Source organism: Labeo rohita, chromosome 20, assembly GCF_022985175.1.
Source record: "Labeo rohita strain BAU-BD-2019 chromosome 20, IGBB_LRoh.1.0, whole genome shotgun sequence".
Taxonomy (NCBI): Eukaryota; Metazoa; Chordata; class Actinopteri; order Cypriniformes; family Cyprinidae; genus Labeo; species Labeo rohita.
In genome coordinates this window covers 23,563,642-23,583,271 of record NC_066888.1, presented here as the reverse complement: position 1 = coordinate 23,583,271, position 19,630 = coordinate 23,563,642, and the positions used below count along the sequence as shown (strand labels likewise).

General features: G+C 34.9%; 2 protein-coding genes across 11 annotated transcripts in view; both read left to right on the top strand.

Moving 5' to 3' along the window:
• enah (ENAH actin regulator) overlaps window positions 1-4,590 on the top strand; it is a 123,463-nt gene extending 118,873 nt beyond the window's left edge. For all 9 annotated transcript variants that reach the window (XM_051138380.1, XM_051138379.1, XM_051138377.1 and 6 more), the window contains one exon: window positions 1,095-4,590. In XM_051138380.1, coding sequence (XP_050994337.1) covers window positions 1,095-1,132 — 38 coding nt within the window. In that variant the 3' untranslated portion in view covers window positions 1,133-4,590. The remainder of the gene's footprint in view (window positions 1-1,094) is intronic.
• A 2,025-nt stretch (window positions 4,591-6,615) lies between these two features.
• Window positions 6,616-19,420, top strand: lbr (lamin B receptor). 2 transcript variants are annotated; one of them, XM_051139233.1, is made up of 14 exons: window positions 6,616-6,775; window positions 10,630-10,804; window positions 11,049-11,234; window positions 13,023-13,112; window positions 13,723-13,903; window positions 14,102-14,298; window positions 15,888-15,942; window positions 16,090-16,284; window positions 16,533-16,636; window positions 17,079-17,204; window positions 18,300-18,468; window positions 18,586-18,666; window positions 18,750-18,872; window positions 18,964-19,420. In XM_051139233.1, exons 2-14 carry the CDS (start codon window positions 10,640-10,642, stop codon window positions 19,122-19,124), a joined length of 1,833 nt encoding a protein of 610 aa, XP_050995190.1. In that variant the 5' UTR covers window positions 6,616-6,775; window positions 10,630-10,639; the 3' UTR covers window positions 19,125-19,420. The 2 variants fall into 2 exon arrangements, with proteins under 2 accessions (XP_050995190.1, XP_050995191.1); XM_051139234.1 differs by lacking the exon at window positions 6,616-6,775 and adding an exon at window positions 10,158-10,176.
• The last annotated feature ends 210 nt before the right edge of the window (window positions 19,421-19,630 follow it).

Sequence of the window (19,630 nt, the reverse complement as noted above, 5' to 3'; positions counted from 1 at the left end):
TTTAATATAATAAACTAATCTAATTTATTATTATTATTATTATTATTTTAAAAAGTAATTTATTTGTGCATTTATAAATGTATAAAGTTTCAGTTTTTATTTTATACAAATAAAATTGTCTTCACAAATTCTTTTTTACAAATAAATGAGTTGGAGTGGGAAATAACTAGTGAAAAGTGTCCAGGATACAAAGGGTGCCTAATGTTTGATCATTTAAAATATTAGATTTATTTTATTACAGTTTTTGGTCACCATGTGATTCCCATATAATCATCTTTTGTTCTTTCTAGGGGTCGGCCAGTACCGATTATTAAAGATCAAGTAGACTGATAATCGATATTTTAAACCTGTGTATATCATATGTCTGGTGTAAAAATAAAAAATTAATGTCAAAATTAAGAATAACAAGGGCTCTAACACAAACTTTCTTTAAATGCTTTTAAATTATTTGTCTGCAAATCGGTTTTAAATTATTGGTCGATATCGATAGGCAATAAAAATGGTCTGTATCAGTATATAGTTATCGGTATCTGTCATTTTCAGATCCAATTTGCAAATTAAAAGCATTTAAACAGGGTTGGTACAAGGTGCTTGTGAAGTGTTTGAAGTACTTGAATTTGACTTTTCGAAATTTAAGGCCTGGAAAACCCTTGAAAATACCAATATTCCTTAAGAGGTACTTGAAAAGTGCTTGAATTATTGAAAGACAATTTATCTATGAAATAAGTGTTACATTTAGTTAGTAAGCGCACGTCTTTTCACACAAAATTCATGCAATTAAAAAAAAAAACCATCATACCTTTTTTTGCTTATTTCAGTTAATGTCAGAAAACAATTAAGTTGACTTCACTATTATTCTCTCTTATTTTAAATTGGACGGGGAGGTGTCTAAACTTTTGACTATTAGTGTAAAATGAAAGCATGCCGTTGCACTATGGGTGTCCCAAGTTCAAATCCCATCCCCCCCTCTCTCTCTCTCTCTCCCACTTCGCACTACTACTCTCCTATCAAAATAAAGGCAAAAACAAAATTGAACTAGTCTACCAATCTGACTTGGACTGTTTCTAATTCCCTTGTCGTTTTTGTGTTTTCAGCAATCAGGGAGGAGTTGGGCAAGTCAAACTCTGCATAGAAGGATGAGATGCACCTGTATTTTTTTAACCACAATCTGTCACTTCAGAGGTCAGCTTCAGTTTAAGACACTATCTCAAAAGCAATGAAAATGGAAAATTACAGTTTTAACCAGAGGTGATCACAATAACCATGATAATTCGGAGGATCTGTTGAGTACGATGCCGGGACGGACACGAGTTTTGAGCGTGGGGGCACGGGAGGCGTAACAGCGAGAGGATAACCAGACGCCTCAAAGCCGACGCCGTACACCAAAAGCCCCGTCTTGAAAGGAGGTCAAGAAACAGTCTTAAGGAAGTGACTGTCAGTATGCAATGGATGACTTTTACTGTGGAACGAAAATGACGAAAAAAGACAAACTATTACTGAATTACATATTAACCATCGAAGAGTGAAATTGTAAATCAAGCAGATGACATTCATTCTACGGCACATCGTTTAGCAAAGGGCAGGCTTTGTTTGTTATGAATTTAAAGGTGGTACTGGTGGCGGTGGTGAAGTAACGGTAACTAAGTTGGCCTTGTATAGAGCGAAACCTTGAATCTGGCCAACCAAATGAGTATGGTCTCTTGCTGCAGGACTCTAAAGCTTGTCTTCCTACTATTTTAACCAGAATATGTACATTAAATGACGACAAAATAAACGTTATACCTGCAAGTCATTCAGTCAACCTGTTCTAATGTACGCCATGACCACATCAGGTAGCTTACTTGCTCTCTCGGTCGGTTTATCATTATTATTCTCTGAATGCTCCACAGGCTGTCTCTAATGAGCCACTGTTATCTGTACACCTTCGTCTTGTGTGTTCGCTAACTGTTCGGAACGATCACGAAGGACAATGCCTTTCTACTGTACATCGTTGTAGCTCTCTACCAAAATCCTCTCAGCCAATCGAAGTTAAGGTTGACCTCAGCGTCAGCTCAGACCGTATCTGTAGATAGTGCTAACCAGAAATACTATGAACTTTTTATTCACCGTAGGCTCTTTTCGTATTACTTTCGATTTCAGTGCATGTCTTCTTACGATCGGGAAGGGAAAAATGGTTGCCACGAAAAATACTTTAGTTTTCAGTTCATAAGCAATAAGTGTAGCATTGTTGCATTTTCAGTCTCTCTCTCTTTTTTTCTTTTTTTAATCATCCACTCTGCCCTCAAACTGTGGATGAGTGATGTTCCATACGCGTTCTAAAAATGCAGTTCGCAACAGACACCTCTTTATAGCCATAATAAATTTGCAGGGGTTACTCATTTTACTTCATTTTAGGATTCGAGAATGTGAAAGATCATGTGTGACAACCTATTCATTTTGCATGGGGTATTTACCAATTACACTGTAAAAAAAAAAAACAACTTAAAAGTTGTTTCAACTTAAAGTAAGTGTTCGTGCTGCCTTAAAATGTTATGTTTACTCAACTCAAATATCCATGTTTTCATGTAGTACAACTTAACATTTCATGTTAACTAAACTTAAAATTTTAAGGTGGCACAAACACTAAGTTAAAACAACTTTTTTTTTTACAGTGTAGAGGGCGAAGCAACACATCACAGCTTTTTGAATGATTTCAGGATTTTTTTTTCCCAGTTTATCCTCTTTCTGCACACTGGAAGGCACTTGGCTCTGTTTTTCAGAGGGGCTTTATCTTCCAACACGCTTTTGTTAGGGAAGTATGCTTTTTAAGAGCGAACTCTTTATACAGACGTGAAGTGTGATTATAGGCTGTGCGAATTTTGAGAAAAATGATAACATGAATTTGTGATGTTCTCTCTGATCAAAAAAAAAAAAAAAAAGTTGTTTCAACTTAGTGTTCATGCTGCCTTAATTTCAAGTTTACTTAACTCAAATATCCATGTTTTCATGTAGTACAACTTAACATTTCATGTTAACTAAACTTAAAATTTTAAGGCAGCACAAACACTTACTTGTTAAAGTTGAAACAACTTTTTTTTTTTTTTTTTTTTTTTACAGTGTAGAGGGCGAAGTGACACATCACCGCTTTTTGAATGATTTCAAGAATTTTTTTCCCAGTTTATCCTCTTTCTGCACACTGGAAGGCACTTGGCTCTGTTTTTCAGAGGGGCTTTATCTTCCAATACGCGTTTAAGGAAGTTTGCTTTTTAAGAGCGAACTCTTTGTACAAACGTGAAGTGTGATTATAGGCTGTGCGAATTGAGGAGAAAACTGATACATAAATTAGTGATGTTCTCTCTGATCAAAAAAAGTTGTTTCAACGTAGTGTTTGTGCTGCCTTAAAATTTTAAGTTTACTCAACTCAAATATCCATGTTTTCATGTAGTACAACTTAACATTTCATGTTGACTAAACTTAAAATTTTAAGGCAGCACAAACACTTTAAGTTGAAACACCTTTTTATTTTTTACAGTGTAGATGGCGAAGCAACACATCACAGCTTTTTGAATGATTTTAAGAATTATTTTCCCAGTTTATCCTCTTTTTGCACACTGGAAGGCACTTGGCTCTGTTTTTCAGAGGGGCTTTATCTGTTAGGGAAGTATGCTTTTTAAGAGCGAACTCTTTGTACAAACATGAAGTGTGATTATAGCCTGTGCGAATTTTGAGGAGAAAACTGATAACATGAATTTGTGACATTCTCTCTGATCAGATTTTTTTTCCTCAGTTATCCATCCCCCCCGCAGTGCTCACTTGTCAATCCTTTCTAGTTTCTTTTCACTTCCAAACCATCACTCGAAATAATCCCTCAAGGAATCAGAAAGTTTGTATAGAGTGTTTACAGCATTGATTGCACTTTAAAAACCCGTAGAAGTTCAAACGATTCTATTGCTGACGAGACGGCCGTCCCTTTGCGATCGGCACTATCACCAAAGCTAAACCGTAATCTCTAGAACGTCACAATCTCCTGATCCACCTTTGTTTTGACAACAAATAACTATTGTTGATTGGTCTTTAGGTTAAGCAGGTGAAATGTTTTGATCAGGGTTGATTCATTCCTGGATAAACCTGTTTGTGATCTTCATGGTTTGTGCCTTGTTCGGAAGTTGCATTTGATATGTCAAAAAATTTAAAACCGTATATATAGAGAGTATTAATTTAGGGCCTGCCATAACTTTATTCATTTGTTTTGCATTTTGCTTCAGTGAGTTGCAAGGGAGCTTTTACGATCTTTGTTTAAAATCAAACATGCATTCACGTTCTTTCTCTCAGTGTCATTTTTTCTGTTGCATTACAGTGTGGTTTGTGTTATGGGTAAGACCATGTATGCTGGTGGGATCTGAGAAACTGATCTTTGCCCTTGTGGAAATCAGTTGAAAAATATTTGACAGCTGGTTTGATTCAACTGAATGTCCTTGTAATGCAATTTTCAGTTTCCTTATCTTTCTATTTTATCGTTCATGTTGTACCATACTGTTTTCATGTTAATTAGAAGTTTCTTACATGCTAACATTGTTTTGTTTGAGCAGATTAAATAAAAATTGCAATACATTGCTGTTTGCAGTTATTTCTGAATATAAATGTGAAAGTGACTCAAAACTGATTACTTGACAATTCTCGTTTGATGACCCCACTTTGTTTTTCATCTAAAGCAACACACAATTGACTCTGAATTCTGCTAATTTACACCTGACATGGCTCCTCCTCAGTAGCAAACGCTGCTGCTTTTCTGTTTGCTGCTGCACGGTTCAGCTGTGTCAAACAGGAAGAAGGCAGGACTGAAGTAACACTGAAAGTAAATTTGAGCATTACATAAACAGCTATTGAACACTGTGCCCTTCTTAAACAATCTTACAGAGCCGGAAAGCAGCTACTACAGTGTGAGTAGTTCAAGCATCAAGGTGCACGGTTCTTGACACCTTCAGGATTTAGCATGTAAAGGCATTGCTTCAGTTCAGCTGAGGTCAAATGCAGCAATGCAACTTTGCAAAAACGGAAACTGAGTGAGACTACATCTGCTGTGCGCCTACTCTTCAGCATACCCTGAGAAAAGCTGGTTTGGGATAAGTTTGATTAGTGAATAAGATTGCAAACTTTTTTGTGAATTAGTTTATAGTAAATTACGCATTGATTTATATTGTAAAAATGTAGTAATTATATAAATTGTTAAAAATAGGATTTCTATTAAACAATACATTTAATTAATTTTTTTGTTCTAAATTGCATGGCAGAAATCTATTTTTCTACTGTCACACTGTAATTTCCATACAAAGTAGTTCAATGTGTGTGAGTTCACAAGATTAAAATGTTCCTTTACTTTTGGTCCGTGCATAAAATACATTTCTAATTTGTAATAGCCTGTGACGTAAATTTTTTGACGCTATGTATTAATTTCATTAAGTGGTGTTTGTTTTCTAAAGAATAGTTTACTATATTTATATTATGTATGTAATTAAACACACTTCTTCTGTTTTATGTAGAAATACACTACCAGTCAAAAGTTTATGAACAGTTAGATTTTTTTTTTTTTTTTTTGTTTATCTGAAATAAAAGGCTTTTGTAATATTATACACCATGCCATTCAAAAGCTTGGAGTCAGTATTTATACACACACACACACACACACACACACATATATATATATATATATATATAGGGAAATAAATTATAGAAATATATATACTTATATTAAGCAAGGGTGCTTTAAATCGTTCAAAAATGATAAAGACTTTATATATTTATGTTACAAAAGTTTTCTATTTCAAATAAATTCTCTTCTGAACTTTTTGAAAATATTCTACTCAGCTGTTTTCACCATAATAATGAATGTTTTTTGAACATCAAAACAGAATATTAGAATGATTTCTGAAGGATCATGTGAGTGGAGTAATGATACTAAAAATTCAGCTTTGAAACCAAAAGAATAAATAACATTTTAAAATATATTTAAATAGAAAACAGTTATTTTAAATAGTAAAAATATTTTTAAAAATATTGCTGTTTTTGATGTACTTTGGATCAAATAAATGCAGGCTTGGTAAGCAGAAGAGACTTCTTAAACAACAACATTAGAAATCTTACTGCTCAAAAACATTTTTGACTGGTAATGTACCTATAAATCAACATTTAAAGTCAACATTTGGTATACGATCTGTAATTTGTATAAATAAATCCAGAAGTTTTCCAACAGACGTATCGTTTTAGTTTATGTATTTTAAACGCAGTATCCTCCAGTGCACACTTCTAAAAATATATATACAAGTTATTAATATCTTGTGGTTTATTAAAAAATTATGCTGATCCTTTTTATGCCTCGATCCATTGTTAACCAACTATATTTACCACTTCCAAGAAACTTTCCGCGTTTTACAAGCACGACGTATGACGTCGGCTGTCCGTCCTCTCTTCTCACATATCTCACTGATAAAGATAAACTGTCTAGCCAGGACAGGACTCCATTTTGTAAAACCCGATCCCCTCCAGCTCAAATGCCTCGCCTCCAATGAACGCGCACGTAAACCGCACCGACGTCCAATCAGAAAATTCAAAAATTTAAAAACAGGGCATCCCAGCCAATCAGAGAGCTTCCCGCCCTCAAGGACGCTGGTAGGTTGAGCGGTCATAGAGGGAGGAACGAACTCAGAGCGGGGGCCAGTGTTTTAAAACAATATTCTCTATTTTATGAAGTTCTGTTGATAAGCTTTAGAGATTTTTAGGATATTAAGCTCGACTGAAGGTAAGAAATCTTAAGCAATTCTCTTTGCATGTTTGTTTTTTTGTATGTGAATATCTTTATTGCGATTGCGTAGTTAACGGTACAGAACTAGATCAGCGCTCGGTCCGCCCGCAACTCTGATGAAGTAAACATAATGTATATTGCCATTAACGGTCACTAGCTCTATCTGGATATGATATAATATCTTGTAAAAACATGTAAAACTCGTTATTTATGTAAATAACACAACTGTTTGTCGTTGTTTTGGTATTTGACTTGAATTAATAACCGGCTCGCTATACAGGAAACTTGGGCACGGCGCGCATTTATTGTCCTCTAAACACGGCTCGACTGTTTTACCTCAAGAACTCTGCTTTTGTTTCTTAAAGTTTTAGTTGTTATAATGATCTTTTATATTGAACCTTTCGGTTTCATTATTTTGTTTCTGCACGACAGTGCAAGTAACTCTTTCCACTCCTGCGCAAAATAGTCATGTTTAACAGTTATTTGACTCCAGTAACGTTACATTTATATTCAATACACTGTTCATTCATTATAAACGTTGGTTTCTGTATCCGTTGTTTATTAACCCTGATTTAATGTTGCTGTTTATGAGTCTCTTTCACACGCGGGCTGACAATGGTTTGAATACATGACGTTTTCCCTCCATTCCTGTGTCATTCTTTTGCTGTGTTAAAGGAGCAGCGTGTGAATCTGCTCTGGGTGCCTTTGTATTACATGAAAGAACGCTGAGACACAATAACATTAATTTATCATTACTAACTTTTTAATAAACATTCCAGAATTTATATTCAGTCCGCCTTAGCTGAGGTATTTCAATTGTGTAAATAATTGTAAAAGTGTAGTCAGTTTCTAAACTGCTGTTGCTTTAAAAAGTATAGTCAGATTTTCTGTCGTAAGTTTTACTTGGAATAGATGTTGGTAGTGATAGTAAAGCGCGCGTGTCGTCGTGTGTCCCCCTCATTTGCATAACAAAAGCACCAGACTCCGCCCACGCACATTCACTCAGTTTAAATCTTTTGCTGTGTAGTTTCACATCAACTCTCTGGAAGCACATGGGATTTCTACCGTGCTTGACTTCATCTCAGTGTTGGGTGTGTGTCAGTGTGATCTGCATTAGGAATGTCTGGAATGTGTTCATTGGATTAGATGGTTTTAGGGTAGATGGGCAGAAGTTTTATGGGCTGTGGTTTACATATGGTTTTAATATCATTTTTGGGTGTTTCCTAGTGGAGAGTGTCTGCTTAAAAAGTGCTTCTAGATGTGTGAGTAGAAATTTTAGCTTATGTTTCTGGCTTTGCCTGAGTGCCAAAATCATATAATGTTTTGGTGGTGGTGTTTGGTCTTAATAACATAAGTTCTTCATTTTTTTTTTAATCAGTATCAAGCGTTACTGTCTTTCAATTGTGTAGTGGTAGTTTGTTAAAATTCTAAATTTAGAGACTTTTTTTTCTATGAAATGTTACAGATTTTATGTTAAATGTCTTTTTTATTTCTGACATCCAGAATTATTTTTATTATTTTGACACTATAAGCCAGTAATTGTTAGACTACAAATTTAAAAAGTATTATTATTAGTTGTGGATTTACTATATATTTTTATATTATTTATACATATTTATGAAAAAACTTTTTAAGCAGTTTAAGTGGTTGAAAGCTTATTTCCTGTTTTTAAATAGTTTATCTTGGTTTTGAGCTGTTCATTGGAAAATGAATGTTTGTAAAAATCAGAGTAATTGTGCAAACAATACAGTTGTTAAGTCATTTAATTGTTTTATTTATTTTTACTTTTGAATGCATAGTAGTGTGTTTTAGGGCACTATTCTGTAAAGATATCTGTAGATCCAAAAATGAGAACTAGTGAAGTTGAATAGTGTGAATTTAAAAAAAAACAAAACAAAGCAAAAAATGTATCGGTCTTTCTCTAGTTTGTTGTTGTTGTTGTTGTTAGTCTGTAGATACACTACCTGTCAAAAGTTTTTGGACAGTAAGATTTTTAATGTTTTTTTAAACAAGTCTCTTTTGCTCACCAAGCCTGCATTTATTTGATACAAAATACAGCAAAAACAGTAAAATTGTAAAATATTTTTACCATTTAAAATAACTGATATCTATTTAATTTATTTTAAAATGTAATTTATTCCTGTGATTTCAAAGCTTAATTTTTATTGTCATTACTCCAGTCACATGATACTTTAAAAATCATTCTGCTGAGCATTTTTTTTTTTTTTTTTGCTCAAAAACATTTTTTAATATTATTATGTTGAAAACAGCTGAGTAGAATTTTTTTTTCAGGTTTCTTTGATGAATAGAAAGTTCAGAAGAACAGCATTTATCTGAAATATAAATTATTTGTAACGTTATAAATGTCTTTATCATGACCTTTGACCCTTGAAATATGCTGAATGGTGTAGTGTATAATGTTACAAAAGATTTTTATTTCAAATAAATGCTGATCTTGGGATATTTCTATTCATCAAAGAATCCTGAAAAAATATACTCGACTGTTTTAAATATTGATAATAACAAAATAATGTTTCCTGAACAGCGAATCAGCATATTAGAATGATTTCTTAAGGATCATGTGATACTGAAGACTGGAGTAATGATTCTGAAAATTTAGCTTTGATCACAGGAATAAATTACATTTTAAAATATATTCAAACCGAAAGCAGTTTTTTAATTAGTAAAAATATTTCACAATATTACTGCTTTTGCTATATTTTGGATCAAATACATGCAGGCTTGATGAGCAGAAGAGACTTCTTTAAAAACATTACAAATCTTACTGTCCAAAAACTTTTGCCTGGTGGTGTAGATGAATAGTAAAAGTTATCTGTTGATACCCGTGTGATAGTAGAATCCCTCTCATAAAGGCCATTGAGAGCTCAACAATAGTGCTGGTGCGGAGTGTACAGTGTTGGTGCATAATTCAGACCCATCAGCACTTCTGAGACGGCAGCTGACATCATCACTTCATTGTCATCAGGCCATGTGCAGCTACTCTGGTGTTTCCCTCATGGGTTTACCACTGAAAGTTTTTGAAATAGGGGTGGACTGACATGCGTTTTTCAGGGCCAATGCCGATACAGATTATTACATATCAAGTAGACTGATAACAGATATATGTCGGATGAAATGCAAATAAATGTTCAAAATTAAGAATAACAAGGGCTCTGATAAAAGCTATTTTTTAAATGCTTTCAAAAATCAGTTTCAAAAATGACCATAAAAATGCGATGATAACCGATTATAGTTTTTAGTCTAAAAAGATTACTGGTTTGTTTTAAAGGGACAATGTATTTGCTCAATGCTCACGCGCATTGTTTATTATGTTAAGGTGGAGTGTGTGTTGCTGTTGTTCCATGTGAAAATACTTCTATTCCAACGTAATATGCAGAGTAAGCTATTCATAAGTTAATTGTCTCAAAAAGTAAACACTGGCATTACCAAAACACTGTTTGAGCATCTCAGGTTCCCAACATTAGTTTTGTAGTTTGTCTTTTTAGTGGAAGACCAACTTTCGGTCTTTGTAAAACCTGTCTGAGTGCCTAAACCAGTTGTAAAATAATTTCAGTGATGCTACTGGCACAGAGACTACACACTTGACTTCATCTTTAAAGGCTGCATTGCTAGATACCATCATTAACTGAGTTGCTGCATTTAGTTTCTAGCATGTCCTAATTTTCAGGCTGTTACGTTTGTTTAGTAGTGAAACTGAAAAGACAATAAAACTGGTTATATGCCTAGAATGCGAGGGAACTTTATTTTAAATTGTTAGTGTACTTAAAATGGGGAGAAAACATCCTGAATTGGTTGGGATTCAGAGCTTTTATTTTTTGTAAATTATTTAGGTACACGAGGATGCCGACTGCAAGGTTTCAGATTGGAGATACTGTAATGGGCCGCTGGCCTGGCAGTAACCTTTATTATGAGGTCAAGGTGCTGAGTTATGACAACAAGACTCGGCTCTACACCGTCATCTACAAAGATGGTACTGAACTGGAGCTAAAGGAATCTGACATCACGGTATGAATGAATTTAAGAATGATTCAAAAAGCATTCAACTCTGTACAAATGAGTTCACATGATCACTGACACAAATTTACTTATTTGATCAGTGACGTGGAAACGATTATTGTTTCGTAGTTTATGTCATTCTTTAAATGTTTTAAAAATTCTAAAACTTAGTTGATTTCTAGGTGTAATTTAAATCCTGCTATATAGATACTTAATTGAATGACATTCTGGATGTTGTTTTTCTTTATTGCAGAGCCTGACAATATTTAAGCAGGGTGTTACACGCTCTCGCTCCAGATCCCGCTCTCGCTCACCGGGACGTCCGCGTCGCAGTCGTTCCCGTTCTCCAGCTAGGACGTCCCGCCGATCTTCCACTCGCACCACAGAAGTGCGCAAGGAAAAACTCAAAGAAATGCTGGAGGTCCGACTCACTCCTTTGGTAAGGAGACTTGTTTGCTAGGACCAAACAAACACAATATCTCTATATTTCTGTCTTTCACTTTCTTTCTTTCTCTCCCCCTCCCTTTCATGGTCTGTCTAATATTTAGCATGTTTAGGATGTTAAGTACTAGGGCTGCCCTCGACTAAAGATTTTTCTGGTTGACTAGTAGTCATTCATTTTAAGGATCAGTCGACTATTAGTCACATGTTTAATAAACCATATAAATCATAATAATGAGCCTTTAATTAACTATATAGCCTAATAAGCGCTCAAGCGAACGCAAAAAAGCTTGCTACACCGCAGTGGCAGATATAATAATTATGAATGTTTCAGGGAAAAACTGCAAGGAGACGGCGTTAAAGTTTTAATAATTTATGATAAACTAGTGCTTTCGTTGTTTTCGGCGTTATAGATGAAGTCAGCGACACTGACTCATCATCTATCTAGAGATAGACTATATTTTACAAGTCTGTAAGTTTTGTGCATTTAAGTTCACAGAGATCGTGAACCAGAAAGCGCATCCTGTTTGCTTTCATTATTTTACAAAAGCACAACGTTTTGATGTTATTCTGTGTGCACACAAATAAATGTAGAGACTTTACAGATTTGAAAGTTGTATTAATTTTATCTGTATGACCAAAAATGACGGAGTATTTTAAGAACAAGTACCATGGGTGCAGCAGGTGCAATGATATTACACAGCGCCTGAAAATAGGCTAACTTCCGTCAACATAACCGCGTGCTTGCACAGGGAGACTATTTTCAGGTGCTGCGTAATATCATTGTGCCTGCTGCACCAATGGAAGGCAGCAAAGTTCCTTGATTATTACGCCAGAATGAGAGTATAGTTCCTAGCCATATCAGCCTAGAAAATCAAAACCTTTCATTTTCCGTTGGTCTTAGTACACGATGTAACTTAAAGAGTCAAGTTTTAAATAGGAAAATATCAAAACTCTTTGGTAATTTTTGACTGAGATGCTAACGGTCTAATCAGATTCAATTATCTATGCTAAGCTATGCTAAAATTGCTACCACCAGACCTGGAGATCGGCTGAATGGATTCGAAAGTGACAAAACTCAACTGTTTAACTCTAGGGGAAATGAGACTTTTTTTTTAGAAAAAAGTGGAGTGTTCCTTCAAATATTGCACATTTTTCCAAGTTAACAGTAGATTGAGCGACCATGTAAAGTTGCTACAACATACATCTTTCAAAGCAATATTTGAGGTCGATAAATGATAGGCTAGCATTTGGATGTCCTGCTTGATGTACTGTATCACATAGACCAGCCGTTAACAATCTGTCCATCACAGACTGTGTGACTTCACCATTTCCTGTGGAATTTCTTTTTTCTGCAAGTAATAGAGCTACTTATAAAATATTTGTTGACCAAGCCTCTTCTCGTCGACTAACGACTATATATAATTTAATATATAGTATCAAAAAAACAAACAATCAGTTTATAATATTACAGTTCAATGACGTTTAGGGTTAGTAACATTTTTAAATGTTTTTGAAGGAAGTTTTTTTTAGGCTCACCAAGTCTGCATTTATTAGATTAGAAATACAGCAAAAATGGTGCAATCATGAAATATTACTACAATGTTTCTGTTTTAATATATTTTAAAATATATTTTATTTCTGCAATGTAATTCCTATTTGTTGATTACAAGTGAAGGAGTTTAATCTAATTTAAAGCAGTTAACTCGACCATTTTAATGCTGTTAACTAATTTGTCTTTCCTCATGGGTTTACCTCAAATGCCCTTGACTGTCATCTCTTTCAGCCGATGACACACGAGAACAATACCAACAACAAACATGAGAAGAAAGAGGAAAATAATACAGCTACTAATACAGCTTCCACAATCATTGAGGTATGAATACATCATGGATTCACATTTCATTAATGTTTTAATTACTAGCAGCAATAGAACCTCCTTAAGGTTTTCTGTCAGATATATTAGAAACTGCTGTAGTAAAGGCTGGAATGTCATGATGCATGCATGTTGTGCCTGTCATGTGTGACAGGAGCCCATTTAGTTGTGCACACAAAGCTAAAGCTGACTGTGGGCTCTGTTTAATCAGACCCTCACGTTTTTCAACATGTTTCTCCTCGTGGGACAATGGAATGGGCTTTACTAAGCATGACCAGACTGCGTTGGCCTCATGTAATCCTATTTAAAAATATTAAAATGTAACTTTTCTTTTAAATGCAATGTAGCTGTGATGCAAAGCTGAATTTTCAGCAGCCATTATTACTCCAGTCGTCAGTGTCATGTGATTCTTCAGAAATCATTCTAATATTTGGCACTCAAGAAATATTTCTTGTATTGAATTTCGAAAACAGTTCTGATTTCTGTTTGAAATAGAAATATGTTGTAACACAAATGCTTTACTGTCACTTTTGACCAATTTAATGCATCTCTGCTGTGTTTTTATATGAATTCATATTTAGTATGTTCTCTGATTGTAATTTTCTAACAGGAGAAGACAGAGACTGATTTAGAGAATCAGGCAGCTGGGCGCTACAATCTTCGGCGCAGGAAGGACCAGGGTGATGGCAAGGCAGTTGAGTTGGAGCAAAAGACAGAGACGGAGACATTATCACAAATTAAACCATCCACTGCCATCAAGCCAGCTGATTTGGAGTTCGGAGGAAGAGTTGGTGAGTCTTCTCGTGTACAAATAAATAGCAAAAAAAAAAAAGTAGAATATGTTCTTTTAAGTCCATAATAATAATTATTGTGAGGAATTCTCTGATTATTTTTGTTCGTTTAAATCTGATTAGCTTTTTCAAGGATATTTAAAATAAATCACGGGATATGATTATAATAAAATGCTTCTATTCCATTTTATCTTTCAGGTGTGTTCTTCCTGATGTTTCTGTTGCCTGTGGCTGTGTTGGCATTGCTTATTCTCTGTGGGCAGAAGGATGCCAGTCTCCAGAGCTTCCCTCTTGAGATCCCTTCCTGTCAGTCTCTCTGGGACTCGCAGGTCTTCGGCATCGTCCTCCTCTGGCTTCTCTTCCAGGCCGTTCTCTCCCTGCTCCCTGTTGGAAAGGTACTCTCCACAATCACATGACTCCCTGTGACCCAGGATTAGACACATGACCGCATAACTCCATGGCTCTCATTTCTGCTTTGCCTGTTAGCTGTAGTAAAGCAGGCTAGATTAGATTAATCACTCTTGGTGGCATGCAGATAGAGAGCCTCGCTGGAAAACATCTGGTTTCATTTTCCAGCCTCTTAAGGGTAATTAAGATAGGATCTGAAAATTGCAGCACGTTTGCCTGAGTTTAAACAGATTATTTCAAGATGATTCTGGGATAATTCAGATATATAAAAGACCTGATTGCCTAGCAGTCATTTAATATTGAGTATGCTTGTGGACTTCTTTATGATAGGGCTGGGTAATGCTTTATTGTTAATTATATCTACTCCATAATATGTGACCCTGGACCACAAAACCAGTCTTAAGTAGTACAGGTATATTTGTAGCAATAGCCAAAAATACATTGTATGAGTCAAAATGATAGATTTTTCTTTTATGGCAAAAATCATTAGGATGTTAAGTAAAGATCATGTTCCATGAAGATACTTTGTAAATTTTCTACCGTAAATATATCAAAACTTAATTTTTGATTAGTAATCTGCATCGCTAAGAACTCTATTATTACTCTATATTATTCTCTATAACTCTAGTATTTTGATTTTTTTTACACCCTCAGATTCCAGATTTTCAAATAGTTGTATCTCGGCTAAATATTGTCCATTTAGATGTTGTATAAATCTCAATTTCAAAAAATTGACCCTTATGACTGGTTTTGTGATCCTGGGTCACATAAGTGACCACAAGCAGTTTGATGCATCTCAATCAGTGTAATCACACTATAACTGCATAGTTTGTCACAACTTGATGCACTATTATAGACTTCAAAAAATACATCAGTTTTGTATGTGGCTTATCCAGTCATATTATAATGTATTACTACCCTTTTGTTGCGTAATTTGAAACAGCACTTTGCCAGATTTATTATTTGTTTATGAATATTATTTTGGATTGTATCCCTTTTATTTAGAAGTATTAAGGTCACTAGATTACAGAACAACAGACATTACTTCATGATTATGTAATATATAAAATATTGGGGGATTACTGTAATATATCATGATGTAAGTTTTAAGTCATAACGATTGAAATATTATGAAAATCATACACAAAATACAAAAATTAATATGTTAAACTTGTTTTTATCAAACTTGTCAGAACTATACAGTTTGGCCCACTGGTGTTATGTTAGTAAATTATATACTATTATAGTATTTATTAATATTTTGAATGTTTTTGTTGTACTTTCACTTTTCATTTTAATATTAGTAATTGTATTTCAGTGCCATCTATTTAGCTTTCATTTATTTTTATTTCAGTTTTAGTAACTTTTGTACTTAATGAGTATAATAATAATGTAATAGTGTAGTAAGTATAATATAATAATTAGTACCTAATATTAATTTAGTTAATACTTAGTGTTTAATTTCAGTTAATTGTCGAGTTTTTCCATCTAATATTTTAAATTTGGTTATTTCAGCTTTATTTGATTTAACAAACTTAGTAGTTTCAGTTAATAACAACATCTTTCCACTCTACAGCTCGTTGAAGGAATGCCTCTCAAGAATGGGAAAACTTTGAAATACAGGATTAATGGTTAGTCTTCGACATTGATGTTTTATGTTGTCATTTATGATGCCATAATCTAAATGACTACCATCTAAAAAGCTTAAAATGAGGCATATTTGCATTTGGTTAGTTGTAAGCGATTGTTTAATGATCTCTGATTGTGTTCTACGTCAGGTTTCTATGGACTCCTCCTCACGGCTGTGGCAGTAGGCATTGCCGTGTATCAGGGGGTGGATTTCAGCTACATCCATGCTCACTTCCTGCAGTTCTACACCTCGGCCCTGCTCATCGTCACTCTTCTCAGCATCTACCTTTTTGTCCGCTCCCGTTGGGCATCTAAAGATGAGCTCGCTCCTGGGGGCAACTCTGGTAAGATGCTTAATGTAAAATCAAGTCTTCTTCCCTGGTATTTTCACTTTAATGGCTTTTGAAGTTTCTGATCACTGTTATTTGAGTTTAAATGATTATCCAGACAGAGTTGTCTCATATAGTTCCTGTTACTTTTTTCAGTACTACTTACTAAATAAGCCTTTTAATAAGAATGTTTAATTGAGATCACATGGAAGAATGTCAATTTATATATTAGGTACACTTAATACATTGTTTTATTCCTCTAGGCTACATTATCTATGACTTCTTCATGGGCAGAGAGTTAAATCCTCGCATCAAGAACTTCGATATCAAGTTCTTTTGTGAAATGCGTCCAGGTCTGATGGGTTGGGTGAGTATTGTTATTGTTTTGCACTTTTCCAGTGATGGTTTAGTTTGCTTAGACTGATGTTGTAATCGCTCCCTCTTGTGGTCAAAATTCTGCTATTCGCAGGATGAAATCAGTAACACTCAAATTTAAAAGTCAGATAGTTCACTCCAAAAAAAACATTCTGTTGTTAATTACTCACCCTCATGTCATTCCAAACCCGCAAGACCTTCGTTCGTCTTCGGAACACATTAAGATATTTTGGAATGAAAGGTTGTTGTTTATGGAGGGTTAAAATGCCCTGTGATTTCATTAAACATGAGGGTGAGTATTAATGAGAGAATTAAAATTCATTTTGGAGTGAACTATTCCTTTAATGTGATTAGTTATTTTTCAAGAATGCTAACTGTTAAATATAGTGTGTTTTCACTGATTGAAAAAACATAATCCCTGCTTGTTTCCACAGGTACTGATTAACTTTGCGATGTTGCAAGCTGAAATGAAGCACCAGAATCTGGAGAATCCTTCTCCAGCGATGCTCCTGGTCAATATCTTCCAGCTCCTGTGGGTCGTTGATGGTATTTGGCATGAGGTACAACAACTCTTTTACAAACAGGGCTCATACAAGGTGCTTAAATTTGACTTTTTGAAATGTAAGGCCTGGAAAACCCTTTACAATAGCAACATTCCTAAAGAAATACTTGAAAAGTGCTTGAATTATTGAAACACAGTGTATCTGAAATAAGTGTTTAATTTTTTCAATAAGCACATATCTTTTCACACAAAATTTATGCAATTTCAAAAAACATCATACGTTTTTCTGATTATTTCAGTTAGTGTCAGAAAACTAGCAAGCTAAGCCAGTAGTAGTACTGACAGTGTCATGAAACATGGCTGAAGACGCAAAAAGAGGAACAGATGAACCGAATCACTTAAGTGAAGTTTGTGAATCTTTTGCTTCAGATCGAAACTTCAGAGTACAGATCGCAAATCATTTTATTTAGATCGAAACTTCAGAGTGGGTTTGTGAATTTTTTTATTATCGGACCGGAACTTTGGAGCGCGGAGCGCAAATCATTTGATATAGATTGAAACGTCGGAGTGTGTTCATGAATCTTTTGCTTCAGATCGAAACTTCTGAGCGCCGATCGCGAATCATTTGATTTAGATTGGAACTTCGGAGTGGGTTTGTGAATCTTTTACTTTAGATCGAAACTTCAGAGTGGGTTCGTGAATCTTTTACTTCAGATCGAAACTTCGGAGCACAGATCCCCAATTATTTGATTTAGATCAGAACTTCAGAGTGGGTTTGTGAATCTTTTGCTTCAGATCGAAACTTCAGAGCGCGAATCATTTGATTTAGATCAGAACTTCGGAGCGGGTTCATGAATCTTTTGCTTCAGATCGGAACTTCAGAGCGTGGATCGCAAATCATTTGATTTAGAACGGAACTTTGCGGATCATTTAAATAGTATATTTTTATTTGTCTATTTATCTTTTTTTAGAATTTGAAAGATAAGACATCGATAAGTGAGATCTCTAATTGAAGTCTTTGAAAATGAAAATAGTAGTGTTTGAAAATTTCATTTTACAGTATCTGTAGGAACCCTGTACAAATCAAACAATTACTTCTTAATGCAGTGTGGAAACCATGAACTGATTGTAATCAAATCACTCTGCATTTCAGGAGAAACTTCTGACCATGATGGATATAGTGTACGATGGCTTCGGATTCATGTTGACATTTGGAGATCTGGCTTTTGTTCCCTTCACGTTCACCTGTCAAGCATACTATCTAGTCAGCCATCCCAATGAACTCTCTATATTCTGGATCATTACTCTCATTGCTATGAATGGTCAGTTTATGACGTTTTTTTAAAAATCAGTTTCTCTTTAGCTACACTAGAAAAATGCTAATACAGCTTTTAAAGGACACAATATCAATATGCATTTGTTTTTAACTTCTCTAACAGGAGTTGGATACTATATTTTCCGGAAAGCCAACTCACAAAAGTTTGCCTTCAGGAAAAACCCCTCTGACCCGGCAGTGTCTCGTAAGTATCTTAAAACAAATTAGAGGAACAAATATAAAATGTTAAAATTGTTTGGTTGAAATAATTTTTTCCTATCTTGCCAGACCTAAAAACCATTCCTACTGCAACTGGAAAGAGTCTTATTGTGTCTGGTCTCTGGGGGTGGGTCCGTCATCCAAATTACCTGGGCGACATCATCATGGGTTTGGCTTGGTCTCTGCCGTGCGGTAAGCGTTTGACTTTTACCTTTCTGATGAAATGAAGCTGTTGTATCAATCTGTCTTGACTCCTGCATTTCATTCCTGATCTTTCCTGCAGGATTCAACCATTTGATCCCATACTTTTATCTGATCTACTTGATCACTCTGCTGGTGCACCGTAACGCACGGGACGAGCGCCAGTGCAGGAAGAAGTACGGCTCTGCGTGGGAAGAGTACTGCAGAGCTGTCCCGTACCGCATTTTCCCAGGGATATACTGAGGACTCAACAGACTCGATCTGTTACGGACATTCGGGGCAACTAAATCTTTCCTCAGGATGACATTGAACATCATGAGTTTTTAGCAGCTTGGCATCTTTTTTTAAATCTTTGACATTTTTGTAATTGAGCATCAAATTTAAACCAAATTTTCTGCCTTATCGCAAAACGTTTACGGATTGTGGACACAGCCCCGTTTTTAGAGTTCGATCTCTCAAAGATGTATATTGTTGTACAGACGTGTTGTTGTTTTTTTTTTTTACACACAAGATTGTTTTGCATAATCCGTATCTTTTGATCTCATCTTATGTACACATATACACATTTAAAGGATCTGCTTTGCTGTTTACCGTTGGCTATTGTAATGACAGTTTGTGTAATGCTTTTGTATATTGTGTATGATGGGATATTTTTTTTTAAATATGTATAGTAAGAAAAATGTAATGTTCTTTCTCAGGACCAGAAATTTGTGGAAGAAGAAAAAAACAACAACAACAAAACTATATTT

What these genes read in the sequence shown, in the direction of transcription:
- lbr (XM_051139233.1), top strand. Translation starts at nt 10,640, where the DNA reads ATGCCGACTGCAAGGTTTCAGATTGGAGATACTGTAATGGGCCGCTGG. An exon ending in TAAAGGAATCTGACATCACG is followed by an intron (nt 10,805 to 11,048) that starts GTATGAATGAAT and finishes TCTTTATTGCAG; the next exon opens with AGCCTGACAATATTTAAGCA. An exon ending in TTTGAAATACAGGATTAATG is followed by an intron (nt 15,943 to 16,089) that starts GTTAGTCTTCGA and finishes GTTCTACGTCAG; the next exon opens with GTTTCTATGGACTCCTCCTC.